Source organism: Mycteria americana, chromosome 5, assembly GCF_035582795.1.
Source record: "Mycteria americana isolate JAX WOST 10 ecotype Jacksonville Zoo and Gardens chromosome 5, USCA_MyAme_1.0, whole genome shotgun sequence".
Lineage (NCBI taxonomy): Eukaryota > Metazoa > Chordata > Aves > Ciconiiformes > Ciconiidae > Mycteria > Mycteria americana.
In genome coordinates this window covers 7,009,251-7,035,328 of record NC_134369.1, presented here as the reverse complement: position 1 = coordinate 7,035,328, position 26,078 = coordinate 7,009,251, and the positions used below count along the sequence as shown (strand labels likewise).

General features: G+C 39.3%; 1 protein-coding gene across 1 annotated transcript; it reads left to right on the top strand.

The window, feature by feature from the left end:
• The first annotated feature begins 918 nt into the window (after positions 1-918).
• Positions 919-25,008, top strand: CCDC34 (coiled-coil domain containing 34). The gene is made up of 6 exons (XM_075502031.1): positions 919-1,229; positions 5,058-5,190; positions 8,704-8,811; positions 20,922-21,080; positions 22,782-22,923; positions 24,547-25,008. Exons 1-6 carry the CDS (start codon positions 1,027-1,029, stop codon positions 24,759-24,761), a joined length of 960 nt encoding a protein of 319 aa, XP_075358146.1. The 5' UTR covers positions 919-1,026; the 3' UTR covers positions 24,762-25,008.
• The last annotated feature ends 1,070 nt before the right edge of the window (positions 25,009-26,078 follow it).

Below are 26,078 nucleotides of genomic sequence, written 5' to 3'. Positions count from 1 at the left end.
AAGGATTTGGCTAAAAAGGCGGTCAAGGTGGGCCGACATCAGCAGTGAAGAGGGGCTGTGTTCCCAGAATTTGGAAACACGATGGAATATTGACAAAGTATCTAGTGGCAAACAAGAAAGGACGGGAACGTATAAAAAAAAAATCTGTTTTATTTAGAACAAATATTTATAGACTCAGTGGAGAATTAACTGATAGGAGGGAAGGGAAAGGACACCATTAGCCTAGCAGATGTATATGAAAACCAAAAGTCTTTAAAACTTTAAATCAGAAATGAGATTCTAATTGTGGGGACTGAAATGGGATGTTGCAGTTTAAACTTTGACTTGGCTGTTAGAAAATGCTAAGCTACCTTCTTCTGACGTATTGGAATTATCATCTGCGGATGAGGCTGCTGGTTCGTGTTTGCTGGTAAACGTGCAAAAATGTTATTTAGTAAGAAAGAACAGCTGTAAAGAGTCCATCTAAATTAGCACACGAAAGTGTTTAATGATCACCGTGGAGATGGCTGGGCCAGGCAGGCAGGCGGTTGCAGGGCCTGCCGCCTTGCCTGGGCCGGGGTTCCTCCCTCGTCCTGGGAGAACTTTACTGGTCAACACAAAACCGGCGGCCGCCGGTTCTGACCCCGTATTGTCCCGGTGTCTCTTCCCAGGCGCTGCCTCAGCCCTCGCCGCAGAGGAAGGCGGCTCAGGCACGGCGGGGGAGCGGCGGCCGGAAGGTGAGGCGGGCCGGGGGCCGCCCGCTGCCTCAGGCGGGGAGGCGGCGGCGGCTGAGGCGAGGCGGGCGCAGGCGCGGAGGGAGGCGGCCGTCACGCGGGGGAGGCGGGGCGCGTGCTGCGGGCGGGCGAGGCGATTGGCGGCGCGGCGTCCATGGCGGCGCGGCGTCCCGGTTGCCATGGCGGCGGGGCGGGGAAGCCGCGGGGGCCGCCGGGAGCGCGGGCGGGGCCCTGCCGTCTGCCGGAGGCCGCGGCTGTGCGGGCGCGGGCGGCCGTTAACTGCCGGCCTCTCCCTCAGGTGCCGCCCGCCGGCATGAGCAGCGGCGCCCGCACCCGCGGCAGGAGGAGGAGGGCCGCCCGCCTGAGCCCGCTGTCCTCCGCCAGCTCCGAGGGCGAGGAGCCCCTCAGTCCCTCCGGCTGCTCCCCGCTCTCCCCCGCGTCCCGCCCCAGCTCTCCGAGCGGCGAGGAGGAGGAGGAAGAGCGGGCGGCGGCCTCCCGGAGCCGGCGAGGCGATAGGTAACCCCTGCGTCTGGGCCCACGTTCGAACAGGGAGCTCGGGGCCGCCCCTTGCGTGAGGAGCCGGCCTCCCGTGCTCCCCTCCCTCTGCTCGAGGCCTTTGTTGGGTGTGGAAGATTATTTCGCATCCACATAGATTTGTTTGTATAGATAAGCGCTTTAAGCACCTCGTTCCCTTTTTATGATATCTTGGGAAGTCGCAGGTTACGGCAGTCTTTTCTATAGGCAGTTGAGTATTTTCATGGGTTTGTAAACTATCTATAAGCTGTTGACCTGAGCCTCAGGGTCTTTGCAAGTTAAAAAGGTACAGCCATTCCTGTCATCCTTTTAAGTGTTCTCAGAGACTAAAGGGCTATTTTGCCTAGTGTATGTGGTTATATCCAGAGACACTTTTGTGTATATGCATTGCACAGTTCTTGTTCCTGTGGCTTAATTTCATTCCCTTTTAATTATATGCAAACTTTATATGTCTTCTTTCCCTTGGGATCTCCTCTCCTTGACAGGAGAACAAATAATTCTTATTCCTCCCTTTAAAATGGGAGGGGGAAGAGCAGGGAGTGCCTGTCTCATTCTGGAATACGACCTGGAATACGACCAATGGAAACTTTGCAGATCTGTGCAGTAACTGATGGTGGATGTAACTAGCAAGACTGAACTGAGCTAAAAGTGACAGTGGGGTAAGGGAAGGACAGCTGAGCTTCACGGGGGTGCAGGGTTCCAGTGTGGTTCTCAAACTTCCATGGAGAGCAGTGAAGGAATATGGACCACACTGAACTTTTCTTATAAGTATTTCTTGAAAAAGGTGCTAAAAGTGCAGGAAAAGTATTCAAATGTAGTCAGAAATAGAAGCTGCAGACTGAAAAGGATATTAGCCACTTTACGGTCCAGGAGGGTTTCAGGTTTTCTGTTACCTCTCCTTTTATTCCTTCCCAATAAGCAATTTTGTTCACGTACCTTGAAGTTCTGTAGCACTCAGTTCAAACTACTACGTGTCTTTGCAGCTTGAGATGCTGCTTGAAACAGCTCTCAATTTCTGCGCCTGTTGCTGCAGTATTCCCTGGAAGCAGTAAGATGCAACTGAAGATGACCTCTGTTAGGGCCTGAGTTGGAACAATCTCATGCAACTCTGTGGGCACGATATATACTTCACTCATGCAGACACTGCATCTGAATAATACTGCTGCTGTGTTGTAGTAAGTGTCTACCAAATGTTCATATAGCAGCTTCTGTGTATAACTGCCAAGATCTCAAAAGTATGATAATAAAAAACACTTCTTACACAGCCACTACCCCCCCTACATATGCACACGCTCTCTCAAAGAGTCTTTTTGTTGTTGTTGTCCTCTTAAAACTACACAAAAATCAGCCAGAGGCAGACATTTAATGTGGGAAATGCAGTATCTGCAAAAGAGAAAGGCTAAAAACAAGGCCTTGTCAAATGGTGTTAGGCATTTTCATACTTTCATTATGGATCAGTGTTATGTTTGATGGCGTGACTTAAGTGAACATATGGTAAATGATAATCACAGTGTTTTCTGTTAATCAGACTTCAGTTCTAATGCTAAATGTATCTAATTTGGTTTAAGATACTTATTTAAAAACAAATGTGCACTTGAGAATGTGGTACTTTAAGAATTCTGTTATTTTAATTATTCTGAGGAAGGTCGTAGCTGTGAACATGCTAGCATTTCAGAAGACGGTCCCGTAAAATTCAAGGTCTGTGTGGCTCAAAATACATAATCAGTGTGCCAGGGAGAGTGCGACTGGTAGCTGGGATGCATGCTGAGAAGGATTGGGTTCCAGCCCGTGCTCCAGCGCAATCTGAGAGCTTTAGACGCAGTACTGCAGAAGAGGAGAAATGTTTTTCCTAACCGTTCTTCATATTGAGCTTATGTTTTCCCCTGTTTAAACATAATTTGTTGTTATTTCTTACTTGTATACAATAAGTTTTTATTACTGTGATATTTTTTTTTTGGAGAAGTTAGTAGCTTGGCCTTTATTACCGATACAAGAAAACGCATAGTAAACATTTTTCTTAATTCATTCCTTCTACTAGTACTTTTTCTCAGGTTGGTCTAATATGTCAGCATTATTCTAGTACAAGGTGCCATAATGCAAATCGTGCGCAGCAAAAGAATGTATTGAGGAAGTATCCCTGCCCAAAATGTCAAGTCTGGACAAAGTTGTGTTGGTTTCCTGAATTTGAATGCATAATACTTTTATCCTTATCTTTAATAAACTCTCAGAGAGTTATTTTTCTAACAATGTGTTATGCATTCTTAAGTTGCATCCCTTATTAGATGTACCTGTTTAAAAACTGTCTCTGTTAAATTTTTGGTCTTTGTTAACGCAGTAGCATAAAAGCCCTAGGGTGCAGCAGAATATGTTGGACAATGCTGGACTTGGGAGGGCTTGGTCTGTGCTGCTTCTGTCCATGCGTTGTCTGTGTGTCAGGGTGTCCTGTCAGTTCTGTTGTGCTACATCTCTGTGGCAGCACAGTATAATGAGGGTTGGGGGCTGATTCTGTGTGAGGAAAACAACCCTTTTCAAGGTTAGTTTCAGCGTGAATCAGTTCCCCTGGACATGTCACGGCTTGACCAGTGAACGGTCATGTTAGAGCACACACATGTGGGTAACAACAATGGAGAAGAGTAGGACAAAACTCCTTAGGACTGACATTGTCCCCAAATGCTTTGTGTCACAGAAATATATTCTAAAGATTACTGGGACATAAAATATTTTGCAACAGAGTATTGCTGTTCCCTGTGAATATGTAACACTTTTATATTGATAAAACCCAGATATCTTACGCTTCAAAGATTTATTTCAGGAGCATTAACATCATATGCTTGTTTGGATGCCTCTTCTGTAGCTTGAATTCAGCAAACAGAATTACTCACTGTAGTGAAGTATGTAGGTAGATATTTCCAGAGCCCATACGTCCATATAAAATACTGAAGTGAAGTCTAGTTTCACTGTTTTGTTGTTAAGAAAAAATTCTGTGTAGGATAGAAGAAATCTTATAAAGAAATCTATTGGCATGTTTTCAATTTTTGTTGACTTAGAGCCTAGTATACTGTCTTACTTATGAGATAGTACATGTATAGAATATTATAAAAGATATTTCTGGCCTGGGGCTAGGATTGCTGCATTATTCATGAGTAAAGAAGTTATGAGTGAGTTATGCAAGGTATCCTATTAAAAGTCTAATAGAACCTTGTATAATATCATCAAGTATTGTATGCAAGCCATATTTCTTAAGTACGTTTCCTGTGAAAGCTTTTTAGGGTGGAAAACTTTACCTATAAGAGTGAATGGATTCTTAATGCTGAGGTTGCTTGATATCATGAGTCTAATTCTATAGGACTTGAAATAAGAAAAAATATTCTTGATTATCCTTTGCTCGCGCTAAAGGCCACGGGATACATGGAGCCTCTCTGTGACCAAGGACAGGATGTTAATGTTAAATCTCTGATTTCCCTTGGTTTCCATATGTGAGAAGGAAGGTGACACTTTGATGTTTCTGGTGTTAGTATTTGTTTAGTTCATAAAAGGTAATGCTTGAATCTGTTCCACAGTTTGGAGCAGGGGAAAAAAAAACCTCATAAGCTAGAATTTAATAAGTAGAACGTAAGGGAGATGGTCAGAGGTGTACTATAAATGCCATTTATCCATTCTGGAGATTACTAAGCAAGTAGGAAAATGATGTCATTGTTGTCATGATATGCCATAAAAGAAATGTTATTTTGCAAGGCAGTAGCACTGCATAACTTTTCAATCAAATATATTACAGATAATATTCTTTTACGTTTTTCATTTTTAATTCAGGAAAGCTGAAGACTGTGAAATAGCAGGGGGGAAAAAAGAGTCACCTTTGAAAGATAATCTTTCACCATGGGAAGAATGGTTCATTGGCAAAGAGAAGGAACTACGTGCCCGCTTACAAGCTAGAGCTGCAGAGGTGAATACATCGGATCGGCTTGATGTTAAGTCTAATGGAAGATAGCAAGCACAGGAATTTTTTTTTCTTTTGGTTGTGGAAACACAAGTAGTTTTGTCCATTATTTTTTAGTGTCTCGGGCCTCCATAGTCTTTGTGCTTGACGATGCTGACATGATTCACGCTACGTGCATTCTCTTTTGCTAAATGTTATGCTTTATTGAAGTGGTGCTGTATAATATTTTGCTTATCCAACTGTCAGGTAATGGTTCGAGTTTAAAGGATTAAAACATTTATATAATTGGTACCTTGATTTTCATCATGGGTACATTTGCCTGCATGTAGGTAATAAAACACGACAGGGTGTGTGCTGGGTGTAAGACTTGGTTAGATATGAGGCACAGTGTTGTTACCCACTTAGTGTGTAATTATACAACTGTTTGGTGTCCTTTCCCAGGACAGGTTTCCCTGTCCCAGCATTTTTTTCCCTCCTTTTATTTTTTGCCCCGTTGCAAATGAACAGTTCTTGAATGCTGGGGCAGAATTAAGTGAGAGCGCTATATCTTTTCTTGATTAATATGCATGGTGGGTTGACCCTGGCTAGACACCAGGTGCCCACCAAAGCTGCTCTATCACTCTCCCTCCTCAGCTGGACAGGGGAGAGAAAATAAACGAAAGGCTTGTGGGTCAAGATAAAGACAGGGAGAGATCACTCACCAATTACCCTCACAGGCAAAACAGACTCAACTTGGGGAAATCAGTTTAATTTATTACCAATCAAATCAGAGTAGGATAATGAGAAATAAAACCAAATCTTAAAAACAGCTTCCCCCCACCCCTCCCTTCTTCCTGGGCTTAACTTCACTCCCGATTTTCTCTACCTCCTCCCTCGCCAGCGGCGCAGGGGGATGGGAATGGGGGTTGTGGTTGCGGTCAGTTCATCACACGTTGTCTCTGCTGCTCCTTCCTCCTCAGGGGAAGGACTCCTCACACTCTTCCCCTGCTCCAGTGTGGGGTCCCTCCCACGGGAGACAGTCCACCATGACCTTCCCCAATGTGAATCCTTCCCATGGGCTACAGTTCTTCATGAACTGCTCCAGCGTGGGTCCCTTCCATGGGATGCAGTCCTTCAGGAGCAGATTGCTCCAGCGTGGGTCCCCCACAGGGTCACAAGTCCTGCCAGCAAACCTGCTCCAGCGTGGGCTCCTCTCTCTCCATGTGTCCACAGGTCCTGCCAGGAGCCTGCTCCAGCGTGGGCTCTCCAAGGGGTCACAGCCTCCTTTGGGGCACATCCACCTGATCCGGCATGTGGTCTTCACCACGAGCTGCAGGGGAATCTCTGCTCCGGCACCTGGAGCACCTCCTCCCCCTCCTTCTTCACTGACCTTGGTCTCTGCAGAGTTGTTTCACATATTCTCACTCCTCTCTCCAGCTGCAGTTGCTATTGTGCAGGGTTTTTTTCCCCCCTTCTTAAATATGTTATCCCAGAGGTGCTACCACTGTTGCTAATGGCCTCGGCCTTGGCCAGCAGTTGGTCGATCTTGGAGGTGGCTGGCATTGGCTCTGTCAGACATGGGAGAAGCTTCTAGCAGCTTCTCACAGAAGCCACCCCTGTAGCCCCCCCGCTACCAAAACCTTGCCATGCAAACCCAATACAATATATTTGTAGTTGCAGTTGATTAAATGATACTGTTAGAACAATCACATCAAAGTTAGATCATTTCTCGCTTTAGTTACTGAGTTACTATTTGACCTTGAGCAATGTCCTAACCTTTCTGTGACTCACTTTATCTGTGAAGTGAATATAACATACAGCTGTTTTATGAGGGCTACCTCATGTTGTTTATAAAACACCCACTGCTGGAAGGTTCTGGAACAGTCTTTTAGAGGTCAGCATAACACCAAAATAGTTTGTTAAACTTGAGGAATATGGTCCGATCCGTTAATATTCGCCACACATTTCATGACTTTCCCTTTAGATTCCTGCTTGGTAATTGTCTCTCCCTACTTTGATTTTCAAGTACAAAAAATAAGCCAAAGTGATTTCTGGTGTCATATAGAAAATGTGGTTTGTGTATGGACTTCTCATGTGGTCTTGATGAGGAACCAAAGCAATTTATTCTTGTGTATCACACAAAAGCATTTATACAGTACTAAATGTAATCTAGAAGATGTCTCTCTCAACTATATACTAAGAGCGGTCATAGGACAAGCATTACCTAAAGCCATGTAGAAATCGGTGGAATAGGTAAATGTTTTACTTTTAATTTGTAAGATTTTGAAAACATTAGATGTTAAACCACAATGTAGGCAATTCAAATAGCTTATATCGGGGGAAAAATACAATCAACCATTTTGTAAGATGCCAGAAGAGAACAAAGTATGTGATTGTGATATAAAAATGTATTACTATATTTGCATATAAAAAGTATTCTAAACTGATATCCCAAGAAACAACTGTGAAGTCCCAGATCTTTTGCTGACAGCAGCACTGAGTCTGCCCTGAATGCTGGAAATATGGATAAACATTTGGAAGGGATAGTGGGTAGGTAGGGTCTTCTAAGGTATTTACAGTGCCATGACCTTTCACAGAAACCAGGATCCCTGCCATGCAGATGTCTCAGAACTCAAAGGAGGTGTTAGTTGCTGTAACTTTGTCTCAATACAGCAACAACTATATTTTCAAACTATGTCTATGTTGTGAGTGTTTTCTTTGAGCTCTCTGTAGGCTCCTGTTTTTTCTTGATGTCATAAGAAGAGGGGTTTCTCTCTGAAACAGACTGCAGTGTAGGGACCATAAAATCAGTTTCATGGGAATAATTCCATCTATCTATGTTTGAAGGTATGAATTTTCACTGGTAAATAGCACTTTGTGCTAATGCTACTGTTAGAGAAGCTAGACATCTCAAATTGTCATCTTAGTCAGTCATGTTTTTTCTTTATCGATTCTTTTCCTTGGAGAGATATAAGTGATCACATATATACTATATGTCCTATAAAGATACTTCAGAATTTCTTCTTTCATCTTCAAAATAAAGCTCCTGTTTCAAAGTTTGCTAAAATCTGCAATAATTTTGTCTTTAATAAGCTTTGGGTTAAGCCCTAAGGTTCCTGTAGTTCTGGTACTAAAAATCACAAGTGAGTAATATTTCACTTAGCTTTTGTTGCCTTCCTGAATGCAGAGCAGTACACTGTGTAAATTTTAAGTATTGTAGAAAAGTACTGCTGCAAATTAAGATTCCACTGACTGAAAGGGCATTTAAATAAGCTAAGGAGTGATTTATGTTGAATTGTTTCCAAGGCCTAATTAAAATACATATTTCCAGTTCATATTCTAAAAATTATACATTTGCATTGATTGTATTTCATAATATTTCTGTGTTGACTGTCATCCATCTTTTCCAAAATCTTAATGAAGGAAAAATTTCAAAATCTAATGCTTACATTGTTTTAACTGCAGCACTATTTCCAGTATTGGGTGTATTGGTGTAGATGGTCGCCACAGATTGAAGGTGTATACTTTTTCTTTAATTAGGAAATGAATATAAAGCTTGAGAAGATGAAGCAAAAGCAAGAATGCGAAAGGAGGAAAAGGATAGCTGAAGAGAAGCACAAGGAATGGGTCCAAAAAAAGAGAGAAGAGGTAAATATTGCTTTGGCTGCAAATATTCTAGTACATACCATGCTTAAGTAAAACTATGTAAAATTTACTTAGGCTATTTGGACAACCATGTTTTTAGTTTGCTGAATGAATGGCTGTTTTAATTGAAAATTATAAAACCACACCAACACAGTTAAACATTTTTCCAAGAGTGATTTCTTTTTTTTCCATAAGGTATAGAGAGATTTGTTTTCTGAGTAGTCAGATAACTGACAATCAGCCTACATCTTGTGCAGTAGCCTTCTGCTAATTATAGCTGGGGTTCTGGTCTTCAATATACCCTTCTCTTTCTGACTTCCTAGGTTCAATGCCCAAGCATTTTGGGTAAAGTGTATGTCTTGACTGTCTGCAATGCCTTGTACACCGAGTAGAGCCAGAAGAAGGATTTAGTTAAGTACCATTGTGGACAGGCAAATAGTATGGTAGAGTTTAGAGGGATAATTGAGGTGTGAGGCCAGATTCAGGAAATTCTCAGTAGACCACAGTTAGCAGTTGGCAATTCCTTCATCCAAAAAGTCATTTCTGAGTGGGATCAAAAAATGTTTTAAGTTCTCTTGAGAGGGATGCCTAAGTCTGGGGTCAGAAGCAGACAGAATCCTGATCTCAACAGGGCACTGTACAGCTCTGTGTCACCACAAAGCAAGCATGTGTACTGGGTGGCAAAAAAGGGAATGCTTGGGAGGCTTGGGCTTGTTCAGCCCCTGGTAGTTCGTGAGCATATGTGTTCATTGTCTTACAGTCTGTAGCAATACCAGTTGCTTACCGTTCTGTACTTCTGGTTCTGAATAAATCAGGTGAAAATTGATTAAAATATCACAATGGTACTCGTTGGGCTAGATATCCAGACCTCATACATTTGTCTTCACCATTTCAGAACTCCTCCTTCACATTCAGTCTAGAACCACTGGAATAACCTGTGTTTGGATCTAACCTAATTATTTGTAGTCTCAGTGCTGACTGGATGATTGGCATAAACCTGCCCCAAAACCAATCCTGCTCTAAGCATTTATTATGATGTAGAAAGGATCCTTCCTTATTAAAGTACACAGCAAATAGTAGAAGATTTGTTATTCAGCACAAACAATGCCATTTTCCTCTTCTAAAATGCAAATTAAATTATAGGTGTCTGTAACTATTCGTTGGCTTGAAAGAGTTGGGCTGCCTGTTAAAATTGTTCAGAGTTCAAAACAGTGAAAGTTCTCATTCTCTCTCCTCCCCCTGCTCCCTCCCGCCTTGAACTTCTGTAAACTTCTACCTATTTGGGTCCTCCTTGGACCTTTGTCTTTGTGGATTTACTGATTAACTTCTTATTTTCTATTGTCAATGGGAATAGGAGGTCTTTTTTATGGTAATCACATCAGCCCAGAGGACAGGAAAAAAAAACATATTTGTGTCTGGACTTTATCATATTATATTCTGGAAGGATAAGGTCATCCTTAGGCCATGTCCCAAGCTTTTACCAAAAGTAATCTGATTTTCATTTAAATCAGATGATTCATTGGCTAGTCTTTCCTGTAAACCACACTCAAATCAAGAACAAACTGAACTTAAAAGCTTAGCTGTCTTTAGGATATTAACATTTGTGTTGCATAGACCTTACCACTTCAAGTTTCTGCAAGATTTATTTGTGGATCTGGACACAGACTGAAGGATAAATATGTCAATTCAGTGACTAAGAAGGTGTTTAAAATTTCGTGAAGATTTCAGACAAAGTTTAAGGTTATTCATGAGCACTGACAGTTGCTATGATTTTCTTGGGGAGCGTGTATACATCTCATATTTGGGAAAGCTCACTTCATTTCCTCCTAGAAGCATCAAAAGGTGCTCCTTGAGGCAAAACTCGCAGTATTCTTCACTGAAATATGCGTTAAGCACTCACCTTTTTCATATCCAGTTACTGATTCTGAGCCCCTGTGTGTAGACTGCAGAAAATGCTTTACTTGACAGGAAGTAGTACTTTCAGGGATGTTACCTCTATGATCTCCACAGGTCTGTATCATTTCTCAGTGCCGAATACTGTACTGACGAAGGAAGTAAGGGACGGTTGAGTGTACATGAAACTTTTTCCTTCACCTTGAGCATCCAGCACCAGGAGACACTGCTGGAAAAATCTTCATACTGTGAATATGAGAGACATTTATGTCAGAAGTAGAATGTTTGTATGTGCATAAAAGAATTCTGCTGTTTTTCTGTATGCCAAGCCAGTTTTCTTGCATTTTGTTGCATGGCAATGTCAGTTGTGATGCTCTGACTGTTAAATATAGTCCTTCAGGGTCACGTTAGGAAGCAAAGCTTGAGCACTGTTTTTGTTCACTGGCAGTTTCGGTTTTTATTTTTTAATATATATTTAAAACTATATGCTGTGAAGTTTTTTTTATGCTTCCAATCATTTTGCATAAACTATTTTGGAAAATAAAGGAATCATAACCATTTAATATTCTATGTAAATAGCTTTTATGATTTTAAAATTTGTAAATGAACCAGAAGTAATATATTGAAATACAAGCTATCAAAGAACATTCTAAGCTGTGAAATATGTTTAGGCAAATAGGGGAAAATTTTGCAGCTCACTAGGAAGTAAAAACTTAATAAAATCAACTGTCAGGCACTATCCTGGTTCTCCTAATGCCTTTACAATTTTCAGTAAGATACTAGATCTCTGCTGAGCAAAAATAGTCTTACTTCCTTTCTCTCCTAAGGTTGAGTCATTTGTGGGCAAACAGCAAATTGTCTGACTTGTTTTGTTTTAGATGTAATAGAGCTCTATTTTTTGACAAGTCACAGGAATACCAATCAAAATATTTTAACTCTAAAATATCTCCAAACATGCTTTTGATTCCAGAAGAAAATTTGCTCAAACCCAACATGATTTTGTATGGAACTAAAAGTTTTATTTCTGAGTTACTGTTAGATTTATTGGTGAAAATGAGGTGGGCATGATTATAAATATTGAGCAAGCAAAGTTGGTGTTCAGTGTCATGTTTTCATTATTAAAGTAGCCTTGATTTGAGTGGTATGCAGAACTGGACATAGATCAGCAAAGCCATTAGAATCTGTCTTAATCTTTCTGGAATGTTAAAATGTTTGCTTGATTGCTAATTGCTGTATTTAGACTTCAGTTTGGTAAGGAGCTGTGTGTAGGTAACTCATTGCTGAATTGTGGAGTTTAAAAAGAAAGGAGGTGACATCCTTGATCCCCATCTCAACATAGAACTCAATCTTGAATAGGTATTGAAAATGAACTACTGTCTTATTTCTTCAGGTTAGAATTAATGCTCATGAAAGCTTATTTTCTCCGTGTCTGTTCAATCTGACACTTTACATGTTTTTTTCTTTTTTTGGAGGGGGGGCAAGAAAGGACACATTCTTAGTAGAATGAAGTTTTTTATTGAAAATAAAACCAAGATGTAAAGAATGGCTAGAATTTATCGTTAAAAAGAGACCTTTGAATTCTATTATTTCACGTTTGTATGCTGACTCTGTGTAGATACTGAACAGATGAGTTAACTTCAGTCATTGTTCTCCACCACTGAGTAAGTTTAAAAAAAACCAACCAACAACACCATCACCTCCCCCCAACCACCAACACCCCTCCTCTCCCCCCACCCCCCTCCCTTATCTTGGAATTATTTGGATTGGGGGACCTACATGTGTGATATATTTTGAAAATCTCCTCTCCATAGTGATATCTTTGTGACTTGTGTCTTGTCAAATGTGTTCTTGCTTAACAAATAAAAGTTTCGTGACTGTTTGGCTTAGCAGGCTGTAGATGATACCAAGACTGTTTACAGACTTGGGTAAATAACAGTTTAAGGCGGAAGATAAAAAAATACTGCTTAACATCTTCAGAATATTTGGGAATCCCATTTCTGGTTCCTTCCAAGGATATATTTCTCTCATCTAAATTCTGATGGATTAATACATGATGACAAAACTCTGGCTGGGTATAAAATATGCAAAAAACATGCAATAGGTGAGGTCATAGATGTTCAGAGTTGACCACTCGTTCATACTTTCTTTTGTAGTGTCTCCTTTGAAGACCAGCACTATTCAGAATTTGTCCAATATGGTTCAATTCCAAGTTCCTTCACAGTGTGACCACGCACTGGTTCTACTGCCTGATGACTTACTGTGTTCTACTCAGTGGAATTTTCTGGAGATGCTAGCGAAAAGCTTCTTTTCTGTTTTAGAAAATATGTAAGCTGTTGTCTGAAGCCAGTTTGGGTTTTTTGCCCTCATTTGCCCTTGAGTTAGTTAATTCAAGACACATGTAGCCTTCTTCCAGGTATATATGACTTACTTCCTAATGTTTTGCCATAGAATAGGAAGCTTGTTGTTGGCAGTAGCAAGTTTTTTTCTTTTCCTGTTTTACATGAACTTTTGATCCTGAGATGTGGTGTCTCTTTTTTTCCTTTCAACAGCTATGGGATTGAACACTTAAGTAAGGTATATGTAATTGCTGAGTTACTGATTAATTGCCTTCAAATCAAAGTACCAAAGGCTTTGAGAAATGCATTGTGGATGCATAAACTGTGAAGTGTCTGTAAACTGATGTGACTGTTTAATTCTTTAGAACATTGTCGTAAATCAGAACGTCTTATGAATTAATGCTGAATAAAATATTAGGATTAAAGGTCAGACCTGATGACAATAGCTTTTTGATTAAATATTTTAAAAATTAACACTGATGCAGTGCACACCACCCTCTACACTCTATTTAATATTGTATCTTCCAATCATATTTAGTCCACCTTTAGTGACTCTGCAAAGCTACTTCATTCTTAGAATGCCAATAGAATGTGAACTTAGAAATATCTAGCATATTCGATTCATGTATATGCATATGTGTACATATAAATATTTATATTATATATTGTTGTGGGTTAGCCCCGGTAGGTATCTAAGCTCCACACAGCTGCTCATTCACTCCATCACAGTGGCATGGGGGAGAGAATCAGAAGGGTAAAAGTGAGAAAACTTGTGAGCTGTGATAAAAGCAGTTTAGTAGGTAAAGCAAAAGCTCCGCACTCAAGCAAAACAAAACAAGGAATTCATTCACTACTTCCCGTCGGCAGGCAGGTGTTTAGCCTTTTCCAGGAAAGCAGGGTTCCATCATGTGTAACGGTTACTTGGGAAAACAGATGCCATAAATCCTAACATCCCTCCCCTTCCTCCTTTCTCCCAGCTTTTATTGCTGAGCAGCATGTCATATGGCATGGGGTATCCCTTTGGTCAGCTGGGGTCAGCTGTCCCAGCTCTGTCCCCTCCCGACTCCTTGTGCACCCCCAGCCTACTCGCTGTCGGGGCGGAGTGAGAAACAGAAAAGACCTTGAAGCTGTGTAAGCGCTGCTCAGCAATAACTAAACCATTGTTGTGTTATCAACACTGTTTTAGTCACAAGTCCAAAACACAGCACCACAAGAGCTGCTATGAAGAAAATTAACTCCATCCCAGCCAAAAACCAGTACATATATGCGATACATATATTTGCAGCAATAACTGAAATCTCAAAAGTGGAATGCTTGCATCCCAAAATAACTGCAGTTCTGAAACTCGTGTTGTTAACATCCTTGTCTTTAGTCTTTAACTTGCATATAATACTTTATGGTATATTAATGTGATATCTAGCGAAGTTGTAAGAGCACAAGCAGTGACGTTACACGTTTTACATTGGAAAAACTAATTATTCTAATACCAATCGTAATTTGACTGTAGCATTTCAAATGCTTACTGCATTGTTGAATAGAGAATAAAGCATCACTTTTTATTTTTTCTTAAAAGTAAATATGAGCAAAGCAGGCGTTAATCGTAGAACTTTGATGTGCAACTTCTTTTTCTTGTTCATTTTTCCTTTCAGTAAGTCCTCATTACTTACTGAAAAATATAATTTTAATGGCGAACAGGTACAGGATGGGAAAATTCTGTTCTGATGCTTTTTCATTGAAAATTTTGTTCTTATAATTTACTTTGCTACTGGCTGATAGTCTTTATAAGAAGGAAGAAGCAGGAAGAAATATGAAAGCCTAGAACAAACACACTATGAAATAATGAATGACAATTTTCTTGGAGCAGACTTCGCTTTCTTGGTGCGCTGCATGATTCCTCCCAGAAGAGAGACGTAGTTTGCAACTCTTACTCCAAAGATTTTTTGTTTAATGCATACTTTATCTCGCCATTGTTAATATAGAACACAGATTGTTCGGCAGCTTGAGCATGACTTTCAAGTTAAAAAGTCATGCTCACTGATGCTCTCTTTCTTTCATCTAATGAATCGTTCATTATTTTGTGAGGAGTGGTACCGCTTCAACAGAAGGGGTGGAGAATCCTGTCATCCCAGCCTGCAGCCTGGTAGGTGGAGTCTTCTCCCCACGGTGGGACATGTTAGTTTGAATCCCCTCAGGCAGAGAGGTAATGAAAACCGGATCTTCCCTGTCCTAGGTTAGTGTTCTAACAGCTGAACTATTATTCTGAGTCAAAGCAGCGGTTGCTGCTAAATTTTATGTAGCGCCTGATGTGCTATGGTTTTTGCTGACACTTTAGACTTGAAAGAGACGCTGAGATGTTCACCTTTTTCAAGACTCTGAACCCTTTCAAGAAATGTATTTGTGAGGGAAGCTTAAATATCTAGGATAAATACCTTCCAACCTTGAGAACCAACATCATTTAAGAATTTAAATTTTCTGTTTATGTGCCCAAGTCTGTTTTTACACATCTAAACTTTCTTTTGTAACTCTGGGCTTAATTTGTCAAGAGGGTTTTTTTCTGCATATTGTGGGGTTTTCAGTGTCTAGACCTGGAGTACTTTACAAAACAGTCCCTTTTTTTTTTTTTTTTTTTTTTTTTTAGCACAGAGGTGTTGTGTCTTTGCACAAAACTTTTCTGTGAGGTCATGCATGGCCAATGCCATGGGTATTGTGTCCAGACTTACCTCTAGATTTCTGTAAGCAGAATGAACTAATTTCTCATAGTTAGTGTTAGAATGAGTTTTAGACAGACTTGTGGAGGAGGAATTCAGAGTGGCAGATGATTAAAATACGAGTGCTCATGTATTTCAGCAGCATTCGTGGAGTCTGCATTCTTCTGAAGACCTCGAGAATGTTCAGGGACCAAGTACACTATGACTTTCTGCTTGTCACATATATTGAGTACCCACATGAAAAGAACACAGTCTGAGAAAGATCCATGTATGTAACCATCTTACAATTCTCCAGTTACTAGACTGCAGTGGGGTCTGCATTGACTTTGTGTGTGAACTTGAGCAGTAAATCGTTGTAAACCTGCCTGTCAGTAGACAACTGCAGCTCCGTGTTGTTTCACTGACCTCCTTTCTAGCCTCTTGTTCTTTTCACATGCCAGTTCTGGAGAGATTAAAGAAGTATTTCTGTGGGCTAGGCTTGGTGACTGAGCTGTGTAATAGGGCTAAATTGAAAAGATAATAACAATTGGCCGAACAACCCAGATTTCTGAGGCTGTTAAATGTGATTGATGTTCAGGTTTATTATGAGGATAAATGAGGAAATTTGGATGTATGTTCTGATGTTGGCAGTGTGGACTCTTCCTATATTTCACCATCAGTCAGCATAAAATGATGCTAGACTATGGTAGCTAAGATGTCAGAGCAAACAGCTGTGAAATAGAACCATCAGTTATGCATGAAAAGAAAAATGTTGTCGCATTCTGCAGACTAGAAAATGGGAAAGGATTGCTGTGAGAAGTATCTTAAAAATATAAACCCCAAAATTAATTTCTGGAAATACTTTTATTCAGTGACACTCTACATAGAAAATGCAGAACAGAAAGCAGCTCTGCACTTGACCCTTTCTAGCCTCTCCTGTAATCCTTTATATGAAAATACAGAAATATATATTTTATTAATTTTCTTCCAGTTGGATATAGTGTCTCTGTTTTGATGGCAATTGGGCTGTTTTCTGCCAGGAAAATTATTTAATATTTCTACCTTCTGTCAGGAAGAAGGTGGGATGCTGCTTCAAATTTTAAATTCCTTTGACAATTTCCCATATATACATAGGTCTGATTTTTCTTGAAAAGTTAGTAGTTCTGCTGATGAGACATTGGTTTGGTACTGACTCAGTGAGACACATGCTGCCTATTGAGTCACCATCATTGCTTTGTGGGACGGCTGGACTTGTTTTGGGTGGGGGATTTCCAAGTACTGACCTAGCCCAGGCTTCATTAGGTTCCGAGGGTTGATAGGATCACAGCCCAGAGCAGTGAACCCGCAGGCCAGATTTGTATCCTTTCTCCTTAATAATGTCCTTGGGTGGGGTGGCGGGAGAACAAGCCTTTCTTGCAATGAGTAATTGGATGTTTTACAATCAATACCTTAATTTATGTAATACCTGTAATCATATTTTAAAGTGTATGTAAATTTGCTAGTGGTTTAGTGAATAGATCATGTCTGTTTTGAACACAAGATCAAAGAGAATTTTTAAAACCCAATCTGACAACACCAAGCATAAACAAATTATGTAATTTCCCTCCCCCCGTATATATGTGGAAGGAGAGTGAAGGGAGGATTGAAGAACATGTACATTAATGTGCACATTCCTAGCATTTTTGATAGACTTGTATAAGGGAAAGTAATGAGGATGGGGGGAAGCTGGGAAGGCGAGGGTGACAGGAGCTTGACATGAAACAGGTTATTAAAGCAGCTGGGAATGTGGTGTACACTAACTTTATGAACGAAAGCTGTTCTGGGCACGAGAGAAAGAGGAAGCGTTTCTGATTTGTCTGCAGAATAATTTCTAGGCAGCTGCAAAGTCTGCAATTCTGCAGGGACTCTCCCTGTCTTAAGGATGTCTCGCTGGAAGTAAAACTTAGCAATAGTTGTGGCTTTCATGGTGGTGTGCCTGGCGTATCATTGTTTATGTAGGACCTAATTTAACTTTGGGTCAGCCTAGGTAGTGGCTAAACTAATCTGAAGTATTGTGATTAAAGATACATAATTTAAGAAGCTTCCCTGCCTTTTAGTTACAGTCTTTAGAAAGGTGTTTAGTCTATTTTCTATTTATAATTGTTGTCCAATATTGAACAATTCCCCCAGGTATGGAAGGGCCCCATTTTTTTCATTTTCTACATTTATTTTCATGCTTTTTGTATGATAAGACCCTTAGCTAAAGACTGTAGCTTTGAAAGATCCTTACTTTTGTAACTTACTTTCATGTACAATAGAGGTAAGCCAGCAAACAAAAAAAGATTTGAAGTCTTTGTAAGCCTTCTTCACCAATGGTTTTAACTCACTGTTTTAGCATATATCTCTCACCTACATTAATACTTTTTATGTGTCCCAGACTATCATTGCCTTGAAACAGCAGTTGTTGAGAGATGCATGTGGGAAATATTTGGTAATGAAGGGACAGCGGAACAGCTCTGAATAAAAGAGATGAAGATGAATTTTAAACAAAGAAGGAGGAAAAGCTTAGACAATTGGTTATTTGTTTTTCAGGCAGGTGATACTTAAGATCTGCATAATTTGCCTCAAATAGATTATTTTTCCTTTTTAACTAATTCAAGCATGGAAGGGTTTGTATCATGTTAAGAAAGATCTTGTTTCCATTCTTCACTAATACAAAAATGTTTCAGAATCTCAACTTTTTTTTTTCCCAGAATGAAATTCTTTTTTTCATTGGTCTTATTTGTAAATAATAATTTTATCACTGTACAGGCCTTACAAACAGTGTTGTGAAATCATATTAATAAGACTTCCATTATTTTGTAGTTTATGGAGTTTTACGTTCCAGAATATGCATTGAAATTGGAGAGTGTTCATATCTGACCATTTTCCCTACACTGCAGAACAGATTCAGCTGACATTCACTAGAATGTATTAGAAGTGAAATGAAAAAGAAAAAACAAACCAAGGAGAAAATATAGTTAATAGCTAATTGTTTTGTAAAATTGTGTGCAGTGTGTACACAAATAACTCTTTGTCATCAGATTAGAATATTTGACAAGAGTATACCAAAACAGTGGTAGTGAAAGTATCATCATGGTTTAGGTGAAGAAACATCCATCTCAGAGATTATGGTAAATACAGTTAATAAGGCATAGCTTGTAAAACGGGGGAAAAAAACCCCGGAGTTAATAATGCATAATTTAGCTGCCAGTGTTAAAATTGTAGTAATGCTTCTAGTGTTGGCAAACATAGAGAGGGCCACACTAACTCAAGCAGTTCTGTAAACTGACTTCTTCTGATAAGGAGTCTGCAGTTTAGCATTATGACATTCTCAGAAAAAATGAATGCCAAGAGTAAGCTAAGATTATGCTTAGAATGATTTCTTTATCGAGACAATGTCATGTAGTGCGGACAAGGATTCAAACATGAAAGCGTTTATCATCCAGTACTACGTCTTACAAAAAATTGGCAAACGTTTTAGCCTGAAAGCATTGCATTTTCTCTTTATTGGCCCTGGCTTTGCACCTCGTCATCTCATCCAATAAATGGCAGAAATGAGTTAGTGTTTTTGCAGGGCAATATAAGCTAAAGTTTTTATTCTGTATGATGCTACTATATTGGATTACTGGTAAATTTTGGTATGGAGGGCAAGGATTGAACCAGCAGGTATCCTGTTTAGACCAGACTGAGAGAATTGTGCTGGTCCCCAGCTCCAGTATTATGGCTTCTGCTTCTTTATGCATAACTGGATTTTCCGACAGTGCAATAAATATGGAAAAAAAGGGTGGGGGGCGGTGGGCATGGGGAGCAGAGCGGAGCTCTAGCTTTCTGCCTTTTTGTGCTTATAAGAGGTAAAAGGGGAAGGGAAGTATATTCCTGCTCTTCTTGTAGATGTGTTTTTCCTCTTTTCCATAATGAAGACGGACCCAGTTTATTATACTTTGCAGTTGTAGTTCTAAGCATCTTACATTCATACTTCCAACTATAATAATTCTGAGTCAGCATAAGTTCCTGCTAAACTACACATCTCCTTTGTTCAAGAGGAATATGCAGGGGAGCATACAAGAAAAAGATTTCTTAAAACAAAACCAACATTTTTATTCAGCAGTTCTTTTCTATGAAGTGGAAACTGTTTGATCTCAAGTCTTCTGCCTCTCCTCCAAGTCATGTGCACAGCTTGTCTGGTAAAGATTTTTGCCTCTATGTGTGTATGCAGTTCTTCAGACCTAAGCAAGCTAAGCAGAAGTAGCACTGAATCAGTAGAATCCCAGACATTTCATAAAGGCTACAGGGAAGGGAAGTGAGAGCTATTGTTAGTCTTCAAATGAAAATCCCTCCCTCTCCAGATCAAGAAAAGGCCATCAATATGTGCTTGTTAGCTTAGAGAATTGTCCCCAAAACAGTGTTGTGTACTGTTAGGTGCACACACACCGAAAAGACATAGAAGTGAATGACACCTCTGTGTATTCTGTCTTCCAAATTATACAGGTAGCAATTTAACTTCACACTCAGTTACCACTTTCTGCCTACCCTAGAATGTGTTTTCTCGTTTTCCCTTTCGTTGTTTGAAAAGGAGAAATGTGTAGATTGATTCATAGAAGTCGTCCATATGCGAATAAACTAAAGAATATAAAGAATGTGGAGAATACTACAAAGCATGAACTGGATTCTCATGTGAACTTATTTTCATATCAATTTATGCTTAAGTGTGCTGAACAATCTGCATATCTCAATGACTCTTAGAAGGGGGTGGTTTGCCTAACTTCCATTTGGAACTGTAAGTTTGCTCTGGATTCACTGAAAAGTAAAACTAACACACTGTGGTCAAGAATTGCAACATATATTTCTTTCCTGGAAATATTGAGAAGTGTCTGAGGTGTTTTTAAAAAAGTCTGAATAAATAAAACAGAGTAATAAACATAATAGCATAAGGAGTGCTGAAAGTAAATTTTTTTATGATGTTTTCTGACAAGTTTATATGTTTAAAACTATTTTATCTGGAACCTCGTGATGAATAGGTTCTGTCTTCAAAGAGCGTGCAATGTGATATTTTTTTCAGGGTTATGATAATTTTATTTGTAATTATGTAATAAAGTTAACTGTATCCCTCAAAAGAATTGCCCATTGAAATATACTAAAAAGTTTCTATTCTGTTTCTTTGATCTGTTTCATGTAGGAAAGAAGGGAGAGGGAACGGAAGCTGAGCAAAGAAATGGCAGAAAAAGCCACAAAGGAACTAGAAAAAATGCAGTTACAAGAAAAGGCTGAAGTAAAGTATAAAGAATGGTTAAAGAAGAAGAGAGCTGAAGAGGCAGAAAAAAAGAAGAAAGAGAAGGTATTAATCAACTAATCATTTATTTGAATGGGGTTACCTAATCTCTAACTTATATTTAATATATTGGTGGATTGAATTGATTAGAATTTGTCAAATGGCAATGTTGTAGATAAAATAACTTTCAAAAGTTGTAATGTTAGTGCATTGAAGACATTGAGGTGTGTTCAGCAAAGCAAGATGCATATTAACGCATTTTTGTTAATAGTCTTTGCAAACCCACTGCAATTGTGATATGATAAGGGAAAGAGAAATGCAAACCACACGGTGTACCTTTATTACTCAGTCCTTTGCAGGGTGACCCAGACAGAAAATAGGTGGCGTTCTTGGCATTTTTCTCCCAGGACCACGATTATCATTATATTATCATTATACTTGCACATATTTCTAATTAAAAGCATTTTCCTTCATATCTCTCTGTACCAATCTGATGCTAGGAGTTCTAATTTTAATGTATTTCATATTAATTAATCAACTATGTATTTTTATAATGAACTTCATAAGACCTCTTACTTGTAAGCTTCCTAAAGTACAGGCTTTGAGGTCCTCTAGTTCACTACGACAAATGCTCTAACAAGGCTACGCTTGCAGGAATCATCCAGAATTCCTCTGAAATATCACATATTGGTAATGATTATGCCTGAAAACTATGAAATGTGTGACCAGATGTCTTATCTGTGAGGTTGATTGGTTGTATTTTAAATTAATTAACATTGCAGTATAATTTTTCAGTAGAACGTCTAATATTATAGGAGTACCACGCTACTGTTGTAGCTAAGTGTGAGGGAGGATTGTGGTGAGAGGAATTTATCTATATTCCCCCTGTAATTACAGCAGTTGTTCTTAAAGTGCAGAACACATTTGTAAGTATTTCACAAGTACATATAATAATTTATTTGGATTAACTTTAAAATACTGTAAGCTGTATCAGATCAATTTTCAGGCCTTAATGACCTTAATTTTGCAGTCTTTAAAAATTTCCCATACAATTAAAACACGCTTAAATATTTTGTACTGGTGGTGTTTATTGCCTGGTTAACAAACTGATTCTGTGTCTCTGCTGAGCCTCTAAAATGCACAGCACAAGGACCTTGAAACCCAAGAAGATGAAAGTCATCAGACAGATTTAAACCGTATGCATTCTTTTAGTCATGTCTTCATTACGTAGGTTCTTATACACCATGTTCACAGTATCAATTAAACTTAGTTTAAATCCAAATGCCATGCTTAAACATACTGTTTTTACTCTTACTTCTGATTAATGGTTCCCCAAGCCTGCTCCAGGCTTGGAGGCAACCCAGTCATGGCTGAGATAGGGCTGTACGAATGGGTAACTGAGAAGGGTGGATGGCTGTCCCAGATGCAATAGCCTCTTTAGGCTAATTGCAGCACAGTAGGCCCTGGTCATCTGCCCATTGTGTTCAGAATCTCTTCTACATGTAGTCTTCCAAAAGGTTTCTGAGAGCTTTTTCTCAGAGAAACACTGGATTAATGTGGAGGTTGATTTCCCCGCCCCCCCCCCCCCCAAATTAAAGGGGAAAAAAAGCAACTTTTCTATTGTCAGGGAAATGTATTTGTGTTTGAAAACACATTTGAAATATACTTAGCATTCTGGGAATCTGCAAAAGATTTATTTACCATTTTGTGTATATTGTACAGGGCTTTGTCTATAAGTGTCTTAGATTTTTTTTTTATAATTTTTAGGAAAAAGAAAAAGAAAGGGAAGCTGAACTACAGGAGAAGAAAGCAAGATCAGAGAAGATCTTTAAGGAATGGCTACATAATGCTAGAAATAAACCACGTCCAGCTTTAAATGGTTATGGCTACCCACGTGGGAAGTCTACAGGTTTGTACTTCTACTACACATATGTAGTGACTTAGGTTTGTGGTTCCTTCCCTCTAGTCTTTTAATGTAAAATGAAGCCTGTTTAAGATTTTCGTCCAGCATCTAATTTTGGTACACGGGAATTAATATCTCATATGGTGTAAGTCAGATAAGCTTTTACTCTGAGACCCTTTGTGCATTTTTCGTAGCCCTTCATGTTATTTGGGAGGAAAATGGTATTATTTGAGAGAAAAATGTAGCATATCAAATTATAACTGATTTTGGTCTCATTTTCCTTATCAGGCATAGGAATCACTAGAGCCAATTACTGGTGCCTGTGAAGCAAATCAGTTATGTTAGCATCCTTGTTGAAGTTAGTGTTTGTGTTACAGAAAGTGTGTGCCAACTTATCGCACCTGAATCCCTCTTAGAAAAGAGGTGGTTTTTTGAGATGCAAAGATTAATAAGAGGCTTACAGAAGTCCTGTCTGAAAAAGGAGACACGGGAATCAACCTGTGTTCTAAGCTAAGATTTCCTTTCCATTTAGCTTTACACCTGCATCGCATCTTCTTGGCTTCTGTAATCCTATTCGTTTTTTGTTCTGAAGGGAAGTGTTAAAGAGAATGCTGTTGATAGTCTGGTGTTTTATGAGTCTCGCTTTATTTTTGTATTTTTTGCCATCCCACGTGGTACAAAAGCAGAAGATCAGTAAGAAATAGTATTACATTTTATGTTTGAGTGCTTAATTAAATTTTCTTTTAAAAAATATATATAGTTTTGCCTTTATTTTTTCATAAAATTAAAATCGTGGTTATTATTTTAATTTGCAACAGAAAATCTTTTAGGAGCTAAATTCCAGGCTCTGAATGTTTAAGAAAATGTATAAAGCACGCGAACAACCTTTGCTCTTTTGCATCTGTTTACAGATGGTGATACACTTTGCTTTCATGTTTTGTTTTGGACCTTCATTACTTCCCCACAGCTGCAATCGCTTGTTTAACTGATTTTTGAAAAATATTTCTCTACTCGGTTGTGTTCATGCAATAGAATATATTACAGGCTTTGTTTTACCCAACCACATGATGTATGCACTGAGATTTCACTACAGACAAATGACTGATAGGGCAACATGTTCCTTCTGTTACATTTTAGGTGTTCTGATATTGCTTTATGGGCCCTAGGTTATTAATGGCAGATTATTAATGTATATGTGGATAATTAGTGTATTTTTCTCCTCAGTAAAATGAAGAATAACAGTTAAGCAAAGATGGAAAAGTATCTGAGCTTTGCATATGTCGTGACAGGAAGTTTTACTTATAAATGCTTTGAAATAATGCAAATTAGCCAATTCATAGACATTTACAGCTTTTAAGTATACAAAGGACTGAGCATTCTCAATGTTACACAGCATTCAACCTGCTTATTATTTTAAATAGAGATGAAGAATATGCCAGTTATTGGTAAAAAAAAAAGGTGGAAGATTTATTACTTTGAATCATTTAAATTGTGATGTGCTTATGCTGTCTTCCTCTGAAGATGCTGTTGTGTCTTTGTTAGTCCAGATGATTATTATAACTGCTTGCATTGTAAGGCTTGTAGTATAAATATTCTTTTTTAGTTATGTGTATTTTCTAAACATTTTAGGGTATGCTGGTGGAAATTCATATCCAGCTCCAGCATATTGTAACCCCATTCCTTGGAAACCTGTGCATGTGCCTCCTCCAAAGGAAGACAACATTCTTACCACGAGGAAGAGTAAGAGGCCTGTATCTTGTCAGTCACATGCGTCTTCACCTATGGTAATTTATAAGCCCAAGAACAACCCTTGTATTGGATCCTTGTGCAGAAAGCAGTTATAGTACAGAAAACAAACCTATTCTTATGATCTTGAGTGAATGGGGCCATAAACATGAAATTATATGTAGTTACATGTCCGAAACAGGCTGGGTTTTTTTGTTTTTTAATTTTTGTGAACAGGTTTTGTATTTACAGCTAACTGACCAATCAGCTTTTTAATATGGTTTTTTTATATGTTGCATTGTAGTTTAAAAAAAAAAAAGAAAAAGGAAAAAGAAATGTATGTCAATACCAATAAAATGCACAGGATTGTTTCTTCCTTTCCTCCTCTTTTGTTGTTGAAGGAATTCTTTTGTGTAAGTGATTATTCTTTTGGGCAACAGGATTACTGGGTTATTTTAGAGATGCTAATTATAACAGACTTTAAAACAATTCTTGGCTTAACGCGGAAGGAATTCAAGGCCTGTGTGCAGTTGCAGGGCTATGATGTCATTGGGATCACAGAGATGTAGTGGGATAGCTTACATTGCTGGAGTGCTGCAATGGATGGCTCCAGGTTCTTTACGAAGCACAGGCTGGTATGGCAAGGAGGGAAGAGAGCAGAAGGAATGCATGAAATTTTGCCCGAGGACCAGTGATTAGCCAGCTGAGACCTAATGAGTTAAGATTAAAAAGGGAGACGAAGGTGGGCAGTGCTGTGGTGGACATCTGCTACAGACCACCTGATCAGGAAGAAGTGCGTGACATCCTTCAGGCAGTTGGAAGAAGCCGTATGCTTGCAGGCCCTGGTCTTATAGGGAGACTTGAGCCACCCTGAAATCTGATGGAAGGGCAACACAGCAGGGCACAAGCAGTCAAGGGAGTTTCTGGAGAGCATTGGTAACTTCCTGACGCAGCTGACAAGAGGAGGCTCTTTGGACCTGATATGTACAAACAAGGGAGAACTGGTCAGGGTCGTGAAGGTTGGGGGCAGCTTTGCCTGCAACGACCATGGGATAGTGGAGCTCAGGATCCTGAAAGGAGGGAACAACAAATAGCAGGATCACAACCCTGAACTTCAGGAGAGCAGATTTTGTCCTGTTCAGGAACTTGCTTGGAAAAATCCCATGGAATATGGTCATGGAGAGAAGAGGGGGCCAGGAGAGCTGGTAATTTTCAAGGCTTACTTCCTCCAAGCTCAAGGATGGTCTATCCCAATGAACAGAAAGTCAAGCAGGAGTGGCAGAAAGCCTGCATAGATTAACAAGGACTCCATGATGTCTGTGATGGGTCTGTTCTTGTGACTTCTGTAACAGTGTGTAAATCAAATGCCAAATATTTATGAGTATGTAATATACAACATGGGTTATCATTATATTAGTTAATGAATGTCTGTTAAG

What these genes read in the sequence shown, in the direction of transcription:
- CCDC34 (XM_075502031.1), top strand. Translation starts at nt 1,027, where the DNA reads ATGAGCAGCGGCGCCCGCACCCGCGGCAGGAGGAGGAGGGCCGCCCGC. An exon ending in CGGAGCCGGCGAGGCGATAG is followed by an intron (nt 1,230 to 5,057) that starts GTAACCCCTGCG and finishes TTTTTAATTCAG; the next exon opens with GAAAGCTGAAGACTGTGAAA. An exon ending in AAAAAAAGAAGAAAGAGAAG is followed by an intron (nt 21,081 to 22,781) that starts GTATTAATCAAC and finishes TATAATTTTTAG; the next exon opens with GAAAAAGAAAAAGAAAGGGA.